The sequence below is a fragment of the Acinonyx jubatus genome, chromosome E3 (assembly GCF_027475565.1).
Source record: "Acinonyx jubatus isolate Ajub_Pintada_27869175 chromosome E3, VMU_Ajub_asm_v1.0, whole genome shotgun sequence".
NCBI lineage: Eukaryota > Metazoa > Chordata > Mammalia > Carnivora > Felidae > Acinonyx > Acinonyx jubatus.
This window is the reverse complement of record NC_069398.1, coordinates 17,395,170-17,412,219: the sequence shown is the minus strand read 5'-3', so window position 1 is coordinate 17,412,219 and position 17,050 is coordinate 17,395,170. Positions and strand designations below refer to the sequence as shown.

General features: G+C 49.7%; 1 protein-coding gene across 1 annotated transcript in view; it reads right to left on the bottom strand.

Moving 5' to 3' along the window:
• KATNIP (katanin interacting protein) overlaps positions 1-17,050 on the bottom strand; it is a 194,434-nt gene that overhangs the window by 47,078 nt on the left and 130,306 nt on the right. The window contains exon 15 of the mRNA XM_027051144.2: positions 5,912-6,049. Within this exon, the coding sequence (XP_026906945.2) occupies positions 5,912-6,049 (138 nt within the window). The remainder of the gene's footprint in view (positions 1-5,911; positions 6,050-17,050) is intronic.

Sequence of the window (17,050 nt, the reverse complement as noted above, 5' to 3'; positions counted from 1 at the left end):
CTTGTCCGTTGCCCTTCCCCACGAGAAGGGACAGGGCCGTGTGGACAGGGCCTTGTCTGTTTGTTCAGCACGGCACCCTGAGTGCCAAGATCCGTCACCAGCCACAGATGGCGGCTGGCGTTGCAGTCAAATTAAAGGTAAGATGCAGCTTCTTGTAAGAGATAAGCGTGGGCAAGAATGCAGAGACAAGGGAACCCTGTGCACCATTGGTGGGTCCGTGACACGGAGCAGCCACTGTGGGGAACAGTATGGAGGCTCCCCCCAGAAGGAAGAGCAGGACTTCCACGTGATTCAGCCGTTCTGCATCTGGGGATTTATCCGCATGAAAGGCAATCACTACCTCGAAAAGATACGGGTACCCCCATGTCCACCTCAGCATTACTTACAGCAGCCAAGACACGGAAACAACCCACGCGTCCACGGACAGGGGAATGGACGAGGAAGTTGTGGCACATACACACAGTGGAATATTACCCAGCCATAAAAGATGAAACCTCGCCGTTTGCAAACGGATGGACCTTGAGTGCACTGCGCTAAGTGAAGTCAGACAGAGAAAGGCAAATATTGCATCATCCCAGTTACACGTGCGGCTTAAAAAAACCTGAACGCAGGGGTGCCTGGGTGGCTCACTAGGTTAAGCCTCCGACTTCGGCTCAGATCACGATCCCGTGGTCTGTGGGTTCGAGCCCCCCGTTGGGCTCTGTGCTGACAGCGCGGAGACTGGAGCCTGCTTCAGATGCTGTGTCCCCCTCTCTCTCTGCCCCACCCCTGCTTGTGCTCTGCCTCTGTCTCTCAAAAATTAATAAATGTTAAAAAGCAAACAAACAAACCTGAACACATAGATCCAAAGAACAGACTGGTGGTTGCCAGAGGCAGGAAGTGGGAGGTGGTGATAAGGGGGGAGAAGCACCAAAAGGCACAAACTTCCAGGTATAAGATAAAAAAGTCCTGGGGATGTAACATACAGCATGGTGACGGTAGTTAACAATACTGTATCGTAAATTTGAAAGTGCCTAAGAAAGTTGATCTTAAAAGTTCTCATCATGATGGGGCGCCTGGGTGGCGCAGTCGGTTAAGCGTCCGACTTCAGCCAGGTCACGATCTCGCGGTCCGTGAGTTCGAGCCCCGCGTCAGGCTCTGGGCTGATGGCTCAGAGCCTGGAGCCTGTTTCCGATTCTGTGTCTCCCTCTCTCTCTGCCCCTCCCCTGTTCATGCTCTGTCTCTCTCTGTCCCAAAAATAAATAAAAAACGTTGAAAAAAAAATAAAAATAAATAAATAAAAAATAAAAGTTCTCATCATGAGAAAAAAAATTTTTGTAACTATGTGAGCTGGTGGACGTTAACTAAACTGATTATTTAGTTTCGTTTATTATTTAGTGATTATTTGCAATATGTACCTATCTCAAAGCCTGTACCCCTAAAACGAATACAGTCTTATATGTCAATTACACCTCAATTAAAAATAAATAAATAAGGGGCGCCTGAGAGGCTCAGTTGGTTAAGTGACCGACTTCGGCTCAGGTCATGATCTCACGGTTCATGAGTTCAAGCCCCGCATCAGGCTCCGTGCTGACAGCTCAGAGCCTGGAGCCCGCTTCAGAGTCTGCGTTTCCCTCTGTCTGCCCCTCCCCCTCTTGCACTCTGTCTCTCGTTCTGTCTCAAAAATAAATAAACGTTTAAAAAAAATTATAAATAAATAAATAAATAACTAAATAACTAAATAAAATAAAATGCAGTTTCTTAGTTACTGGCCACACTGCAAGTTCTCAACAGCCACCTGTGGCTTGGGGGTTACTGAACCGGCCGGGGCAGACACAGAGCGTTGATATCATTGTAGAAAGTTCTCTGGGGCAGCAGGGGCTTAGACGGCCATAGCATATCACAGAGTTACACCACTGGGGAACTCTGACATCCATTCATTCATAAACTATCCAAGGAGCAGCTTTTCTGTGTATGAAATACACCCCTGGGGGTCCGTCCTGCCTCACTCGCTGTTGTGACCAAATGGAAGTGGCATCGGCACCGGTTATGCTGTGGGCGAAGATGGTGACAACGTGCCTGTCGTTCCTGAAGGGTGCCACCAGATAGCAGATAACTAACAGGCTTGTTACAAAGGGAAACACAGACCCTGGGGAGCGGCCGAAAGCCCACTTTTTGGATGGGTTACTACACACGAGAGTAAGGGAGACTTCTAGTTCCTTCCCCCTCTCTTCTGCAGGGGTGGGGGCGGTGCTGAGAAAAAAAAAACAGAAAAACCAACACCTCTCACGCTCCCCTCTCCACCGTGTCCCCTGCAAGTCACTAGCTGGGCCAAGTCGTGGAATCTGACAAGTATCAAAAAACGTGACAGACGTATTATCACATCCTCCTCCTGAGCCCGAGGCCGACATCACTGATCAATCACACACCCTCTTCTTTTTGAATCAGAAGGGAGGTTCCAGATCCTTCCCAAGACAGCACTCCAGGCAGCCATTGCCAAGCAGAGCTGGTAAAAAAGACACAGTCTACCTGCCCCCTAGGAGCTCGCTACTCTAAGCCCCAGCTTCTTCACCTCCAAGGCTGACACCACCTTGTAGGATTATTGGGGGTCAGTCGAGATGATTCATTCGCTCAGTTATTGGTGTTATTTGGGTGCCTCACGCCCGCCTGATGGACGCGGCACTGGATAAACGGCAGCTGTGACAAGGACAGACATCTGTGTGCTGCCTTCTGTTTGCCTGTGTGGACGGATTCCAGCCCCTGTGTCTTCCCTTCCCCGGAAGTCCCTCCCCTCGGGGCCAGCCCACACCCACCGCCTCACCTGATGAGGGGGAGAGGAGCCCAGAAAAGTTAGCCTGGGGATTTAACGGGCGGCATATTTTGCAATAAGAGAGGCTTCCCTTTTTCTAGCACCTTCTCGTCTTATGTTCTCAATACGCCTTGGTTGGATTAGCTCCCCCCATTTAACTTTTCTTCCTTGGATTCCCGTACACAAAACACTGTATTAACAAGCCGTGTCTACCAGGCTGAGCTATATTTCCTATAAAGTCTCAGTTTATCTCCTCTAAAACACACAGTAATAGCATTCTCCGGAGAATATTAAATCAAACCAACCTGCCGCTGCATTTGTTTGCGCTTTCTGCCCCCGGTAAATTCTGGCAACAGACGGGTGTGCGTTACATAAGCAGCACCCCTGTCAGGGACTGCAGCCCTCCGCACTCCACTCTGCGTGTAGAGATACCTCCTCAGGACTCTAATCCCCGCAGCCGAGGCTCCCCAAAGCACCCGCAACGACACCCTGACGTCCTGCTCCTCTTTTTTATTCTTCGCACACAGGGAAGCCTGAGTGCAGGTTCAAGAAGAAAGGCGGGCCGCGGCCAAAAGGGATGAAGCTTATCTGCTTTGTAATCCAGCACATCAAATCCGCTTTTCTTGGCCTGAGACGTATAGTCAATGACAGGGCTGAGCCACAGGGCACGGGCTTGGGCAGTCAGCACTGTTCCATTACTCATTCCAGAAGATGCTGACGACCACCTGCCAGGAAGTGCCCAAGAGGAGAGAGCATGGCCCTACCTGCTGGTAGTGTCCGCGGCTACACAGGGGTGGGGGTCCCGCTAGGGCCTGGAGGACAGCCCCTAAGCACACAGCTGGACGCCCGGGGGGGGTGGGGGTGGGGTGGCTGAGAGAATTAGCAGGAAGAAGTACAGGATGGGGGGGATGGGAAGGAGGGAGGAGGGGCAGACTCCCCTGGACTTGATCCTCAGCTTTAACCTTCCGTACGAGCCTGCTCAAACACCCGGAACTCTGATTCTCTGTGTCTCATCTGGATATCAACAAGCGTTAATTAAGACAGCTGCTTGTGGGTTCTGGGGAATGAACTCATTCCTTCAGCTGGCAACCATGCATTTCTACTTCGCAGGGTCTTGACGTGGAGACAGCACAGGTCCTGCTCCCCAGGTGCCCATGGTGGTCTGGGGGAGGCAGGTGTCAATCCCAGTATGGGGATGATGGAACATATTCATGAGGGCCAGAAGTGGCATAAGGGCCAGGGGTCAGGGCCAGCTTCCTGGAGAAAATAATGTCTCCTTTTCCAGGAATCTACGGCAGAGGCGGGCACTTCGAGCTGAGACGGATGGGAGGGTCCAGGGCCTACAGGGTAACTGCCGTGTGGGGTGGTAGAGAGTCACAGCAGCTGACACTCCGGAGTGTGGAGCCAGCAAGGGGCAGGGGCTGATGGGAGACACAGGGCCTGGCGCACAGGGATTAGGAGGCCCTGAAGTCACACTAAGGGGTTTGACCTGGGTCCTCTGGGACAGGGGGAGCCTCTGAGGGTGCGAAGCAGCAAAGAATGATGATCAGACCTCCCAGGGGCTGCTGGAGACCGACTGGAGGCCTGGGCCTGGGGACGGCGAGAGCAGTTCAGAGGCTGCTCCCTTCCACACCTCAGTGCCTTTGCACATGCGGGGCTCCCCACCTGGGACCCGCTTTCTTCTTTTCCACCTTGGCTCTGTGCTGTTGTCTCTTTCCGCCACAGCTCAGTTGTGGGCTCCAAGCCCCTTCCCTGAGCTCTCCCAGCCTGATGCAGGCTCCCTCCACGTTCCAGGGGCTACAGTCTAGACAGGCCAACTCCAGCCCAACGATGAGTTTGCTTTGGACTGTGGAGTGGTTTCAAAGGAATTTCAATTAGCTGCTGACATTTACAAACCAGAAAGGCTCCTATCAGATTCCAAATTCCCAACTCCCTGGGAATGTTCAGATGACCTAGCAGCACTGGCTGGCATTCCTATATAGCAGCCATTAACTGAAGCTGAAAAGTGGCCTTCCCTTTACCTAAAGCATGTGCTTACCAGTTCGCCACACTCCCCACCATGCCCTGCTGTCTCTTTTCACAATATTGAAGCTGAGGACCAGTTTCCATCATTCATCTCCCTTGCATTATTGCTTCCCTGAGAACAAGTTGGAAGGGAGAGCAGAGCAATTCTTGTCCCCATGTCTGTCATAAGAGGGGAAACAAGTCAGGCTGAGGGGGTCTTGTCCTTCCTCACGCACTGAGTTCCCTGCTGAGTTCCTGGGCTTTCTGTTTGAAACCCTGGGCACTCTGCAGTCACCTCTATCAAGGCCTTCAGCACACTGCGTCCTATTTTTACAATTACTTGTCTGCCAGCTTTTAGACCAGGAGTACCTCCTGGACAGGGACTGGGTCTGTGATACCAATGTCCTCCGAACTGATCAGGAAGGCCGATGGTACATATGCTCAACAATAAATGTCGAATGAAGAAATAAATACAAACGAGAGCATGAAAAAACAGCCCAGAGAAGAAAGAAAGCATAAGTGCCCAGGGGTGGGAGGTGGTGTGGGGGTAGAAAGGAGGGCAGGGATGCTGAAACCGGGGGGACAGAGGAGCACAGAGGTTAAGAGCCTCACTGTTCAGAGTGGGGTTCTCACCCCAGGGACACTGGCACAGGTGGATGCAAAATCTTGGGCTCTGCTCCAGACCCGCTGAATCGGAACCTGCATTTTAGCAAGAGTCCCGGTAAGGTATCGCAGATTAAGGTCTGAGAAGCCCTGGCTAAGTGAACGGGCCCAGAGTCTGACTGCGTGGGTTCAAATTCTCACTGTGATGCTTCCTTGCTGTGTGACTTGGGGCATGTCACACAACCTCTCTGTGTGTCTGTTTCTTAGCTATTAACATTGAGCCCCAGTTCCGGCAAAGGGCGGCCACACCTGCAAGCTGAGGCCCTGCTCCTGGTGGCCCCAACCATGCAGTGTGAAATGCACCACCAGGCATTCTGCAACAGGCAGGAAGGGCCGCAGTGGGGCCTCCGCGTACCCATTTTGCAACTTCAGCACTCAGGCTGTTGGACAGCGCCAAAGTGCTTCCGTCAGTCGAACGCCCAAGGAGTGGGGGGGGGGGGGGGGGCCCTTACTTACACCATCAGCTGTCCAGTAATTCCAAACCTTGATCTTGGCTAGATCAAAGTCGTGCAGGCGGCTCGTGTTGCGGATAACAAAAAAGAGCTGGAGCGGCGGGTGGAAGGGGCACGTCCACAAGGAGGGGTCTTTCTTGCTCTGAAACACCAGCAAGAGAGGGAAGTCGTTAGCCCATTTTCTGCCTCTCCCCAGTGTAAACAAGCTGAGGGCAGGAGGCTAGGCCTCCTCTCCGTAATCCGAGGTGGAGTCTTAGATCTCAGCTGCCCGGACTGCACTTTGTAGCAGGTACTGACTCATCCCTGGCACAGGCTGGCTCCAGGGCCTCTCTGCTCTGCCATTCGGACTGAATTTAAAATGCAGCGGGCTTTATTCTAATTGATCTAATCAGCTCTGGGGAGATGGCTGGGGATGGGGACTGAGAGGGGAAGGGAGGTTGGGAAAAGAGCCATCACTTGTGCTATTCATTAGCCTGGCAAACAGAGCCTTTGGTTTTCTTTTGTAAAAACCCTGTAGAATTGAAAACATTTAAAAAATAGCAAAGGAAGAAAAGAAACCGGTGCAGGCACTGGGACGGGGCTGTGGCACCGAGCCTCAGGATTTGCTCTGCTCCCTGGCAGGGTTTCCAGGCCTCAGGACCCCAGAGTGTGGTTTCCGCCCACCGGTGAGGCTGCCAAAGCCGCTCTCAAGGCCAGAGGAGCAGGGAAGCCCTGCTGCCATGTGCATTTTGCACCAACAAAATTCCATGCCACAGGTGCTTTAGATGCAGGTGGAAAAAGCCAAATCTGGGGACTCTTCTCAGCCCCAGCTGCCTCCTGTTCTGTCTCTTTGGATACCTCTTCTACGTTCTGTCCCGAGAAAACTCACAGCTGCTCCCAAACAGCCCCCTGCAGGCTCGGCCTCAGTGCCTTTGCACAGGCTGGGCCTCTGTTTGCAATACTCTTCCAGCGCCTCCCTCCCAGGGAAATTCAGCCCAAATGTGCTGTCACGCCCACAGTCACCCCTTCCCTGTCACCGTCACTCTCTCCTCCAGGCACCTAGGGTTCCTTGCAGTGCCTAAGGTTAGCATTTTACTCAGTGTCCCACAACCACCTGTTTTCCAGTCCAGGTCAGCCCTCCACACACTTGACTGTGAGCTCAAGGGAAGCGTCTGTGTAGAGTTTCCATACGGTTCCCTGGCACATGGTAGATGCCACAGAATCTTTGTCGAATGAATGAATGAATGAATGAATGAATGAAATTTACCTCCTAATAGCTGTCTTTTCATTGCAACTAGAGAAGAGGCTATAAACTCATCTGGCCTGCCTAGCTATTTCGTTTGGCTCATGAAGTATTCAAAAACACTGTTGCCAACATTTAAAGATGGGGAGATGTCGCCTTTCCCTCCAGAGCTAGTGTGTGGACAGGCAAGACGCAGGGCAACACAGGGCCCCTAACAGCTGCTGGCTGGGGCCTAGGGCACAGCTCCCATGGCCGGGCCGGCGGGGGCTCTCGGGCACCCCAGTCCCCACAGCTCCCTACAGTTTTAGAGTTTTGTTTTGTTTTGTTTTAAATTTTGAGAGAGAGAGGGAAAGAGTGTGTGTGAGCTGGGGAGGGGCAAGGAGAGAGAGAGGTGGGCAGAGGATCCGAAGTGGGCTCTGTGCTGACAGTGGGGAGCCCGAGGCAGGGCTGGAACTCATGAACCGTGAGATCATGACCTGAGCCGAAGTCAGATGCTTAAGTGACCCACCCAGGCACCCCAGCTCACAGTTTTAGTCTCACACCTACTTCTCTTTCCAGGTTATGCCCCTGTCTGGCCCCTGCGGGCAACTGAGTCTAGGGTCCCCACCTAGTGGCTGACAGCTGCAGTAAGTCCCATCTGCCAACATAACCACCACATCTCTGATACCAGTGAAGTTGCCCCTTTCACCTAAACGGAGCACCGCCGTGTATTTGAGAGGGTCTCAGCAGACTCCTGCCACCAGGACCAGGCCGGCTACTTGACACAGGCAGGGGAGGAGACTGGCCAACGCTGGGGTTTTGCTGCCCCCCAGGAGATGCGAGGCCCAGGCTCCAGCTGTGGGGGGAGAACAAAGCTGGCTTGTTCCAGTGACAATGGTGCCTTTCAGGAGGGAGGAGGTTGCTTTTGTTAAGGGGGGAGAGGGGTTCAAGGGGTTCTGACTTATTCCGGCCAAGTTTCTCAAGCTCCGCAAGAACTTTTAGTGCTCTGGGCAGCTGCAAGGGGTCAGGAGACAACATTTCGGCTTCCAACGGGTGCATCTCATTCGTTCCCCAAGTTGGGGCCTAAACTGGGTCGCTGTGGCTGCTTGACAAAGGAAGAGTCTGAAGGCTGACCCTTAGACACGGGCGAGGGGACTGTCATTGATTTCCCATCACATTTCTGTCAGCAGGAGGGATAACAGGAGGACTAAGTGGGAATCATGGTGTTCAAAGTCAAAGAACATTAACCTGCGGGTAACTCAGGGCCTCATTAGCAGACAGAGTCTCTGGGATGAAGGCTGATGGGAAGCCATTGAGGGCTGGCCGAGGCACGCTGCGCGAACCCCCGGATGCCAGGCCAGCAGGCCAAGCGTCTGCTGCACCTGTCCATCACAGGCAGTAACAGAGACGGCAGAACAAGAATCAGGGTTCCCTCTTGCCGCTGCTGTGACCTCACTGGGTTCTCTCAAAGCCCTGGGAGGGGACAAGTGCTGTAACCCTCCCGTCACAGCTCAGCAAGGGAGCAAAGGGTGTGGCTCGCCTCAGTGGTGGAGTAAGGATGTACACCTATTTTAATCCATTAATTCATGCTGCCTTAGTTTGCGTTCTCTCAGAAGCAGACCCCCGAGTCAAGGATTTGAGTGTCAGGAGATTATTTGGACACCAAAGGAGCATGGGGAAGAGGAGGGGAGGAAAGGCATTCCATAAAGAGTGTGTTACCAAGAGAGCCCGCTCCTGTGGCATCTGGAGCTCAGTGCCACCAGGGAATCTGGGAGCCAGAGCAGAATGTGCCCCGGAGCAACTCCACCCCCAGGACAAGGGAGCTGGGGTATTCATACCCCAATGCCCACCAGCGTAGGTTGAGGGCTGCTCCTGGGGGCTCCATTCCCCACCGGTTTGGGCCCGCTGCACAGGAGGCAGAGTGGGCCCCGGAGGCCAGAAAAGCAATCCTCCGTCAGAGAATTATCAGTGGGAAGCACAGCCAGCACGCACAGACGTGGGAAGGGCCAGAGGGCCGGGGAGGCTCTCACAGCATCTGTTACCCATTTGCTCAATACAAATACCCTCCTGTGGGGCAGGTGCCGAACTACAGTCAGGGGTGGGTGGCGGAGCCTGGCCCACCAGGTCCCAGCTCTGCACTGGTCGGGGAAGCAAACAAGTAATACTGCCAGGAAAAAAAAAAAAAAAACCCAACCAGGCATGGATAAATTCGACAAAGAAAATAAGAGTGAATTCTTAATGGCCAATGGAAGGGCATTTTTAGAATGGACGGTCAGGGGAGACAGGAGGTCCCTTTCTCATTCCTAATTAAGGTGCCTCCCTCTTCCAGAATTAACCTAATACAGATCTACCCCCTTCAGGGATATGCTGGACTGCCCTCAGAAGTAGCCCCAATTTAATAAATTATCATAATCAAAAGGAACAAGCTATGGACACACACAGTTTGGATGGATGTCAAAGGCATTATACTGAGTGGAAAAAGCCAGTCTCAAAAAGATTACATACAAGATGGTTCCTTTTATATAGCACTCTTGAAGCGAAAACAGATCTGTGATTGCCAACGTTAGGGATGGGTGTGTGGGGGGTTATGGCTGTAAAGGGTTGCGAGGGGGAATCCCTCTCTGGTGATGGAACTGTTGTATTTTGTGTTTGTGTATTTTGATGGGGTGGTGGTTACATGAATCTACACGAGTGATAACATTGCATAGGACTCATACGCACACGCACACGAATGTGTGTACAAAGGTGTGCACCTGAAACTATGTCAGGAAATGTCAATCTCCTGGGTTTGATAATGTACTACAGTTATACAGGATGTTAGCACTGGGGGACGCTGGTGGGCAAGGGCACAAGGGACCTCGCCATACTTTTTTTAAAAAAATGGAGATATACTTCACATATATATAAAGTCACCACCTTCAAGTATGCAATTCAGCGGGTTTTGTTTTGTTTAGTATATTTCAAGGTTGTGTCACCATCACCACAATCTTTTTCCAGCATATTTCATCACCCTAAAAAGGAACTCCATACCCAATGTGTGGCCTGCCGGGTCTGGGTTCTTCCACATCCCATAATGTTTTCGAAGGTTCATCCTTGTTGCGGTAACAATCGGCGCTTTGTTCCTTTTTACAGCTGAGTAATATTCCATTGTATGGACGTACCACATTTTCTTTATCCATTCATCTGTGGATAAACATTTGAGTTGTTTCCACCTTGTGGCTATCATGAATGATACTGCCATGAACGTTTGTGTGTAAGTTTTTGTGGGAACACATTTTCCGTTCCCTTGGGTCTGCACCTAGGAGTGGAAATGCTGGGTCATAGGCTAACTCCACACTTAACTTTTGGAGAAACGGCCAAACTATTTTTCACCACGGCCGCACCATTTTACTTTTGTATTCCTGCCAGCGAGGCATGGTTTTTCCACATGAATTGCCAATGCTTTATTATTTTCTCTTTCCTTTTCAAAACCTGTAACAACCTGGTGGGTGTGAAATGATACGTCTTTGGGGTTTTGATTTGCATTTCCCTAATGACTAATGATGTTGATAGCATCTTTCCTGTGCTTCTGGGCCGTGTATGTCTTCTTTGGAGGCAAGTCTATTCTGAGTGCTTTGGTCATATTTTCATGCGGTTGCTTGTCATTTTGTTGTTGAGTTTCAGACTTCTTTTCTTTATATATTCTGGATGACAGACCCTTATCAGATATACGATTTGCAAATATTTTCTCCCATTTCCTAAGACGTCTTTTCAACTTTCTTGATGAATGTCCTTTGAAGCAAATGTGTTTTAAATTTTGATGAAGTCTGATTTATCTATTTTCTTTTTTTGTTGCTTGTGCTTTCCATGCCATATGTAAGACCTCAGTGAAAAGCTCAAGGGTAGGAAGATTTATACGTGTGTTTCTTCTAAGAGTTTACAGCCTTAAAGCTTTAGAAGTTCTAAGGTCTTTAATCCACCGAGTTAGTTTCTGCAGATGATGTTAGGGTAGGAACCCAACTTCGTTCTTTTGCATCAGCAATCCAGTTTGTCCCCATGTCATCTGCTAAAAAAATGACTTTTTTTTCTCCACCCAATAGTATTGGCATCTTTGTTGAAAATCAGTTGCCTGTAGAGGCACCTGGGTGGCTTAGTCGGTTTAGCTGGTTAAGCATCCGACTTTGGCCCAGGTATGATCTCACGCTTTGTGAGTTCGAGCCCTGCGTCGGGCTCTGTGCTGACAGCTCAGAGCCTGGAGCCTGTTTTGGATTCTGTGTCTCTGTCTCTTTCCGCCCCTCCCCCACTCTCTCTCTCGCGCGTGCGCGCGCTCTCTCTCTCTCTCTCTCTCTCTCCCTCAAAAATAAATAAACATTAAAAAAAGAAAAGAAAATCAGTGGACTGCAGATGTATGGGTCTATTTCTCTATCAATTCTGTTCCATTGATCTATATATATGTCTATCTCTATGCCAGTACCACAGTCTTGATTACTGTAGGTTCGTTTTGAAATTGGAAGAGTGAGTCTTCCAACTTCCTTCTTTTCCAACATAGTTTTAGCTATTCTGGGTCCCTTGAACTTCCATCCATATTTTAAGATCAGCTTATCAATTTCCACAAAAAAAAGGCTAATTGGAATTTTCATAGGATTGCATGGAATCTGCAGATAATTCAGGGAGCGTTGCCATATCAACAGTATTAAGTCTTCCGATCTGTGAACATGAAATGTCTTTTCATTTATTTGGATCTTCTTCAATTCCCACCAACAGTATCGCATACTTTTCAATGTACAAGTCTTTCACTTATTTGGTGAAATTTACTCTTAAGTATCTTATTTTTTTTTTTTTTTATGCTTTTTTAAAACAGATTTTTTTTTTTTCAGGGCACCTGGCGGCTCAGTCGGTTAAGTGTCTGACTCTTGATGTTGGCTCAGGTTATGATCTCATGATCTGTGGGACTGAGCCCCGCATTGCACGCTGCACTGACACTTCAGAGCTTGCTTGGGATTCTCTCTCTCCGCCGCCCTCTGCCCTTCCCCTGCTTGCACGCGTGCTCTTTCTCTCTCTTGAAAGAAATAAACATTGGGGCGCCTGGGTGGCTCAGTCGGCTGGGCGTCCGACTTCAGCTCAGGTCACGATCTCGCAGTTCGTGGGTTCGAGCCCCGCGTCAGGCTCTGTGCTGACAGCTCAGAGCCTGGAGCCTGTTTCGGATTCTGTGTCTCCCTCTCTCTCTGACCCACCCCGTTTATGCTCTATCTCTCTGTCTCAAAAATAAATAAACGTTAAAAAAATATTAAAAAAAAAAAAGAAAGAAAGAAACATTAAAAAAATTTTTTTTAAAAACAGATTTTTTTCCCTTAGTTTCCTTTTTCAGATTGCTCATTGCTAGGGTATAGAAATACAATTTTTTTTTTTTTTTTGTATATTAGTCTTTTATCAACTTGCTGAACAGGATTTTAGTTTATCAGTAGTTTTTGTGGATTCTTTAGGGTTTTCTATCTGTAAGATCATATCATCCACAAATATAGTTTTACTTCTTCCTTTCCAACCTCTTATTTTTCTGTTTATTTACTTATTTAAGTTTTTATCTGTTTATTTTGAGAGAGAGAGAGCACACGTGGAGGAGGGGCACAGAGAGAGGCGGAGAGAGAGAACCCCAAGCGGAGCCCCATGCGGGGCTCCAACTCAGGAACCATGAGATTATGACCTGAGCTGAAGTCGGATGCTTAACCGACTGAGCCACCCAGGGGCTCTTTATTTCATTTTCTTGCCTAACTTCCCAGGGAAGAATCTCGAGTACAATGTTGAACGGAAGTGGTGGAAGCAGACATCCCTGTCTTGTTCCTGATCTTAGTGCAAAAGCTTTCAGTCTTTTACCAGCACGATGCGAGCTGTGGGTTTTTACAGATGCCCTTATCAGGTTGAGAATGTTTCCTTCTCTTCTTGGCTTGTTTGTGGTTTTTATCATGAAAGGGTGTTGAATTTTGTCAAATGCTCCTTCTGTATCTATCAAGAATGTTACATGACTTTTTCTCCTCTATCCTATCAACATGTTGTATTATATTGATCCGTTCTCATATATTGAACAACAAACCATGCATTCCCACTAGGTTTCCCATGCAAGTCCACTAGGTTTCAACGTATAAATCTTTCTATGAACTGGGAGACTTGGCTTGCTAATGTTTTGTTGAGGATCTTTATGTTATATTCATAAGGGCTGTTGGTCTATAGTTTTCTTTTCTTGGGATGTCTTTGGTTTTGTGATCAGGGTAAGACTGGTCTCATGAAATGAGTTTGGAAGTCTTCCCTCTTCTTCATTTTAGAAGAGGTTGTGAAGGATTGGTGTTAATTCTTCAAATATTTGGTATGACTCACCAGTGAAGCCATCTGGTCCTTGGTTTTTCTTTGTTGGAAGTTTTTTTTATTATTAATTCAATCTCTGTACTTGCTATAGGTCTAGACAGATGGTCTATTTCCTCTTCACTCAGTCTTGGTGATTTGTGTCTTTCTAGGACGATGTCCATTTCATCCAGGATATCTTTATTTGCTGGCATAAGATTGTCCAGAATATTCCCTAACCATCTTTTTTTCCCTGTCAGGTCGACTAATGTCCCTTCTTTCATTCCTGATTTTAGTTATTTGAATCCTTTCCCCTTTTTCCTTGCTGATCTAGCTAAAGTTTTGTTAACTTTGTCGATCCTTTCAAAAAACCAACTTTTGGCTTCACTGATTTCCCTTTATTATTTTTCTCTTCTCTGCACAAGGTTTTTGTTTTGTTTTGTTTTGTTCACAATTTCCTGCGATTCTACGATTATTTCCAAACAAAAAGTACAAAAAAATGTATTGTGAACATTTATGTGCTGGGGATATGGTGAGGACAAGAATGTATAGCTAAGTGTGGGGAGAGGGGAAGACAAATAAATGAGTGAACAAGACCATTTCTTAATGTGAGAAGCGCCCTGAAGAAAATGAAGGAACAGGATGTGATAGAGACAGGTGGGGAAGACTGGGGTGGCGTGAGAAAAGACTCCTCCACACAGGAGTCAGGGAAGGGCTTGCTGAGAAAGTGGTATTTGGGCTGAAATTCAAATGAAGAGAGAGGAGGTAGCCACACGACACTCTGGAGGAGGGAAGCTCTGGGCAGAGACCAGAGGTGCAATGAGCTTCAAGCGTCAGAAGAGCAGAAGGCAGCCTCTGGCTGCTGGAGCCCCGGGGCCCGAGGCAGTAGAGGGAGCCGAAGGCCTGTTCACAGACAGCCTCCCAGGCCACGGGAGGCATGAGATTTCACTTCTAAGTATACTGGGAAGTCATGGCTGGGGTTTTAAGCAGGGGAGGGGTGCAAGCTGACATTTGTAAAAGATCACTTTGGTTACAGAGTAGAAAATGGAGCAGATGGGGCCAGAAGAGAAGACGAGGAGACAGGAGGCCATTTAACAGTGGGCAGGGGGTGAAGGCGACAGACCCGGGCTCTGTATTGCAGGAGGAATCAACAGGACTTTCTGGTGTCCTGGAAGGTGGCAGGAAGGGGTCGGGGCAGTCAAGGAAGACTCTTAAGAGGTTAAGAGGTGGCCTTAGCAGCAAAGCAGACAGCAATGCCATTTACTGAGCACAGGAATCTTGTAGGCGGGAGAGACGGGGGTAGTGCAGGGGAATGAAAAGTTAGGTTTCAGATCACTGAAGTCTGGGATGTCCAGTAGGTGCCCGACAAGAGACGCCAAGCAGGAAGTTGGCATTTAAATCAGGAACTCAGAGAGGCAGGCAGGCCCTGGCATATCCATCTAGAACCATCTTGATGCCACGGGCCTGGGCGAAGCCAATAAGAGAGATGGCATGGGCACAGAGGGGAGCCGGGCCTGCACTGAGCGTGGGGCACCCCCGTATGTTCTGGCAGCCCCCAGCTCTCTTCCACTGAAGCAACTTCTCTTCTGAACCCAGACTCCACTCTCAGTTACCTGCTGGTCAGATTTCAGCCGAGCTCCCTGACTCCGTGGCAGTATGGCCCAGGGCAGGTCCCTAGTCCTCCCCGAGACTTGGTTTCTCATTTATCAAATGTGGAGAGCAGCCCCAGGTTCATGTGAGCATCGCACGAGGGATGCCTGAGGACCCCGGCTAGCACGCTGTGGGGCTAAACCCCTGCGAAACCGGGTGATCCGGAGAGGCTGCGTGTGTTGGTAGTCCCGGACCTCGTATGCAGGAGGACCGTCGGGGAGACCCCATGCCAGGACGGCAGAGGGAATTCAGCCTGCCCACAGGTGGGCCTGGAGACCCAGTAGCCCAGGAAGAGATGGCTGCCTCATGTCCCAACCTCAGGGTCAAAAATTTAAAACCCCAAGCCCACCAAAACCATGGGCTGGGCTTGTCCCTGCCATCACATGGCAAAGCTCACCAGCCTCTGCTAAGCGGAGGAAAAGGAACAGTAATTATAGAAACTGGCGGCCATCAGGGGCGCTGGGGGGGCTCAGTCGGTTAAGCATCTCATTCTTGGTTTCGGCTCAGGTTATGATCTCAGGGCTTCGTGGGTTTGAGCCCCACATCGGGCTCTGTGCTGGCAGTGAGGAGCCTGCTTGGGATTCTCTCTCTCTCTGTCCTCTCTCTCTGCCCCCTCCCCACCTGGCACTGTCTCTGTCTCTCTCAAAATAAACAAATAAACTTAAAAAAAAAACTGGCCCCCACCAAATCCAATGATGTTTTTACTGCCCCAGGATGCCCTGTTCTGTGCAGCAGGCTTCCAAAGTGCTGCTGCTCTGTGCACAAGGGAGACGGGAGAGGGGTGCCTACAGACTCAAAGCAGGAAGCAGAGCAGGAAAACCCAAGGCCAGAGCATCCCAGTGGCTGTGACCTATGGGACCTGTTTCTTTCAAGGTCACGGAGCTGCCGATCTTAGAGGGCGGTCACCACCCAGTCTAACCCCATGGACGGGTAGTGTCTCTCAGAGACCTAGCATCTATCCTGCCTTCCCTTCAGTAACAACCCTGAATCTCCTCCAGGGAGAGTCCCTCCCTGCCCCGCTGTGGCATCTCGAGGTAACTGGCATCACGGTGGCCACTTTCCTAGCCAGGGTCACCCATCAGCCTTCCTCTCCTGCGACCGTGTTATCCACAGCAGGGCGACAGGATGACAAACCAACTAATGCACACTGCCCCCCGCCGCCCCCAAAAAAGACCACACCCTTGGTGCACATCCTGGATGCTGCCTAGAACCCCAACATGACCACGGGGTCCTCTGGCCTGGGTGACAGCGAGTCTTCCCAGCTACCCAAAGGCTTGCAACAAATTCCTTTGTTAGAAATTTGCTAAAGTGAGCCAGACTCCAGTTTCTTTTGCGGACAAGTGAGAATCGTATGGGTTATCCGTGCCCTCCAGTTCGATTTTACGGGGGGCGAGGGGTGCGCGGGCGGGGGGGTGGGGGGGGCAGAGAAACTGATTCTCTGAGAAGGCAGGTAAGTTGCTGAAGTCAAAACCAGAATGCGGGTCTCTAGAACGGAGGATTCCCAAGCTCCCTTTTCTTACTTCCTCTTCTTTAAATGGGAATGATATCTCTTCTTAGTGGTATTAATATTATTACCAATAAAACAACAAATATAACAAGAGCTGGTGTTTTGGAGCCCTTAGGAAGAGCCAGCCACGGTGCTGAGCTTTTTATAGTTATGTTCGATCCCCACAACATCGTAGCAAGGTAAGTTCCATTATTACGCCCATTTTACAGATGAGGAAGCTAAAGCAGAGGTCAGGTGAGTTGCCTGTGCTCATGAGGCTGTAAACGGTAAGCTTCGAACACGGGACTTTCTGCTTCTTGAGCCTGTGTACTGCTGGGTTTAAATAAGGTTATATGGATGAAAGCCCGTGCCTGGCACTAGGTAAGAACTGAACATGTGGGAGCTGATTTCATTTTCAATACATTTTTAAAAATTTATAATTGTTCTTTGGAATGGATAATACAGGTGCTTGGCGGGAGATTTACAAGGTGCCA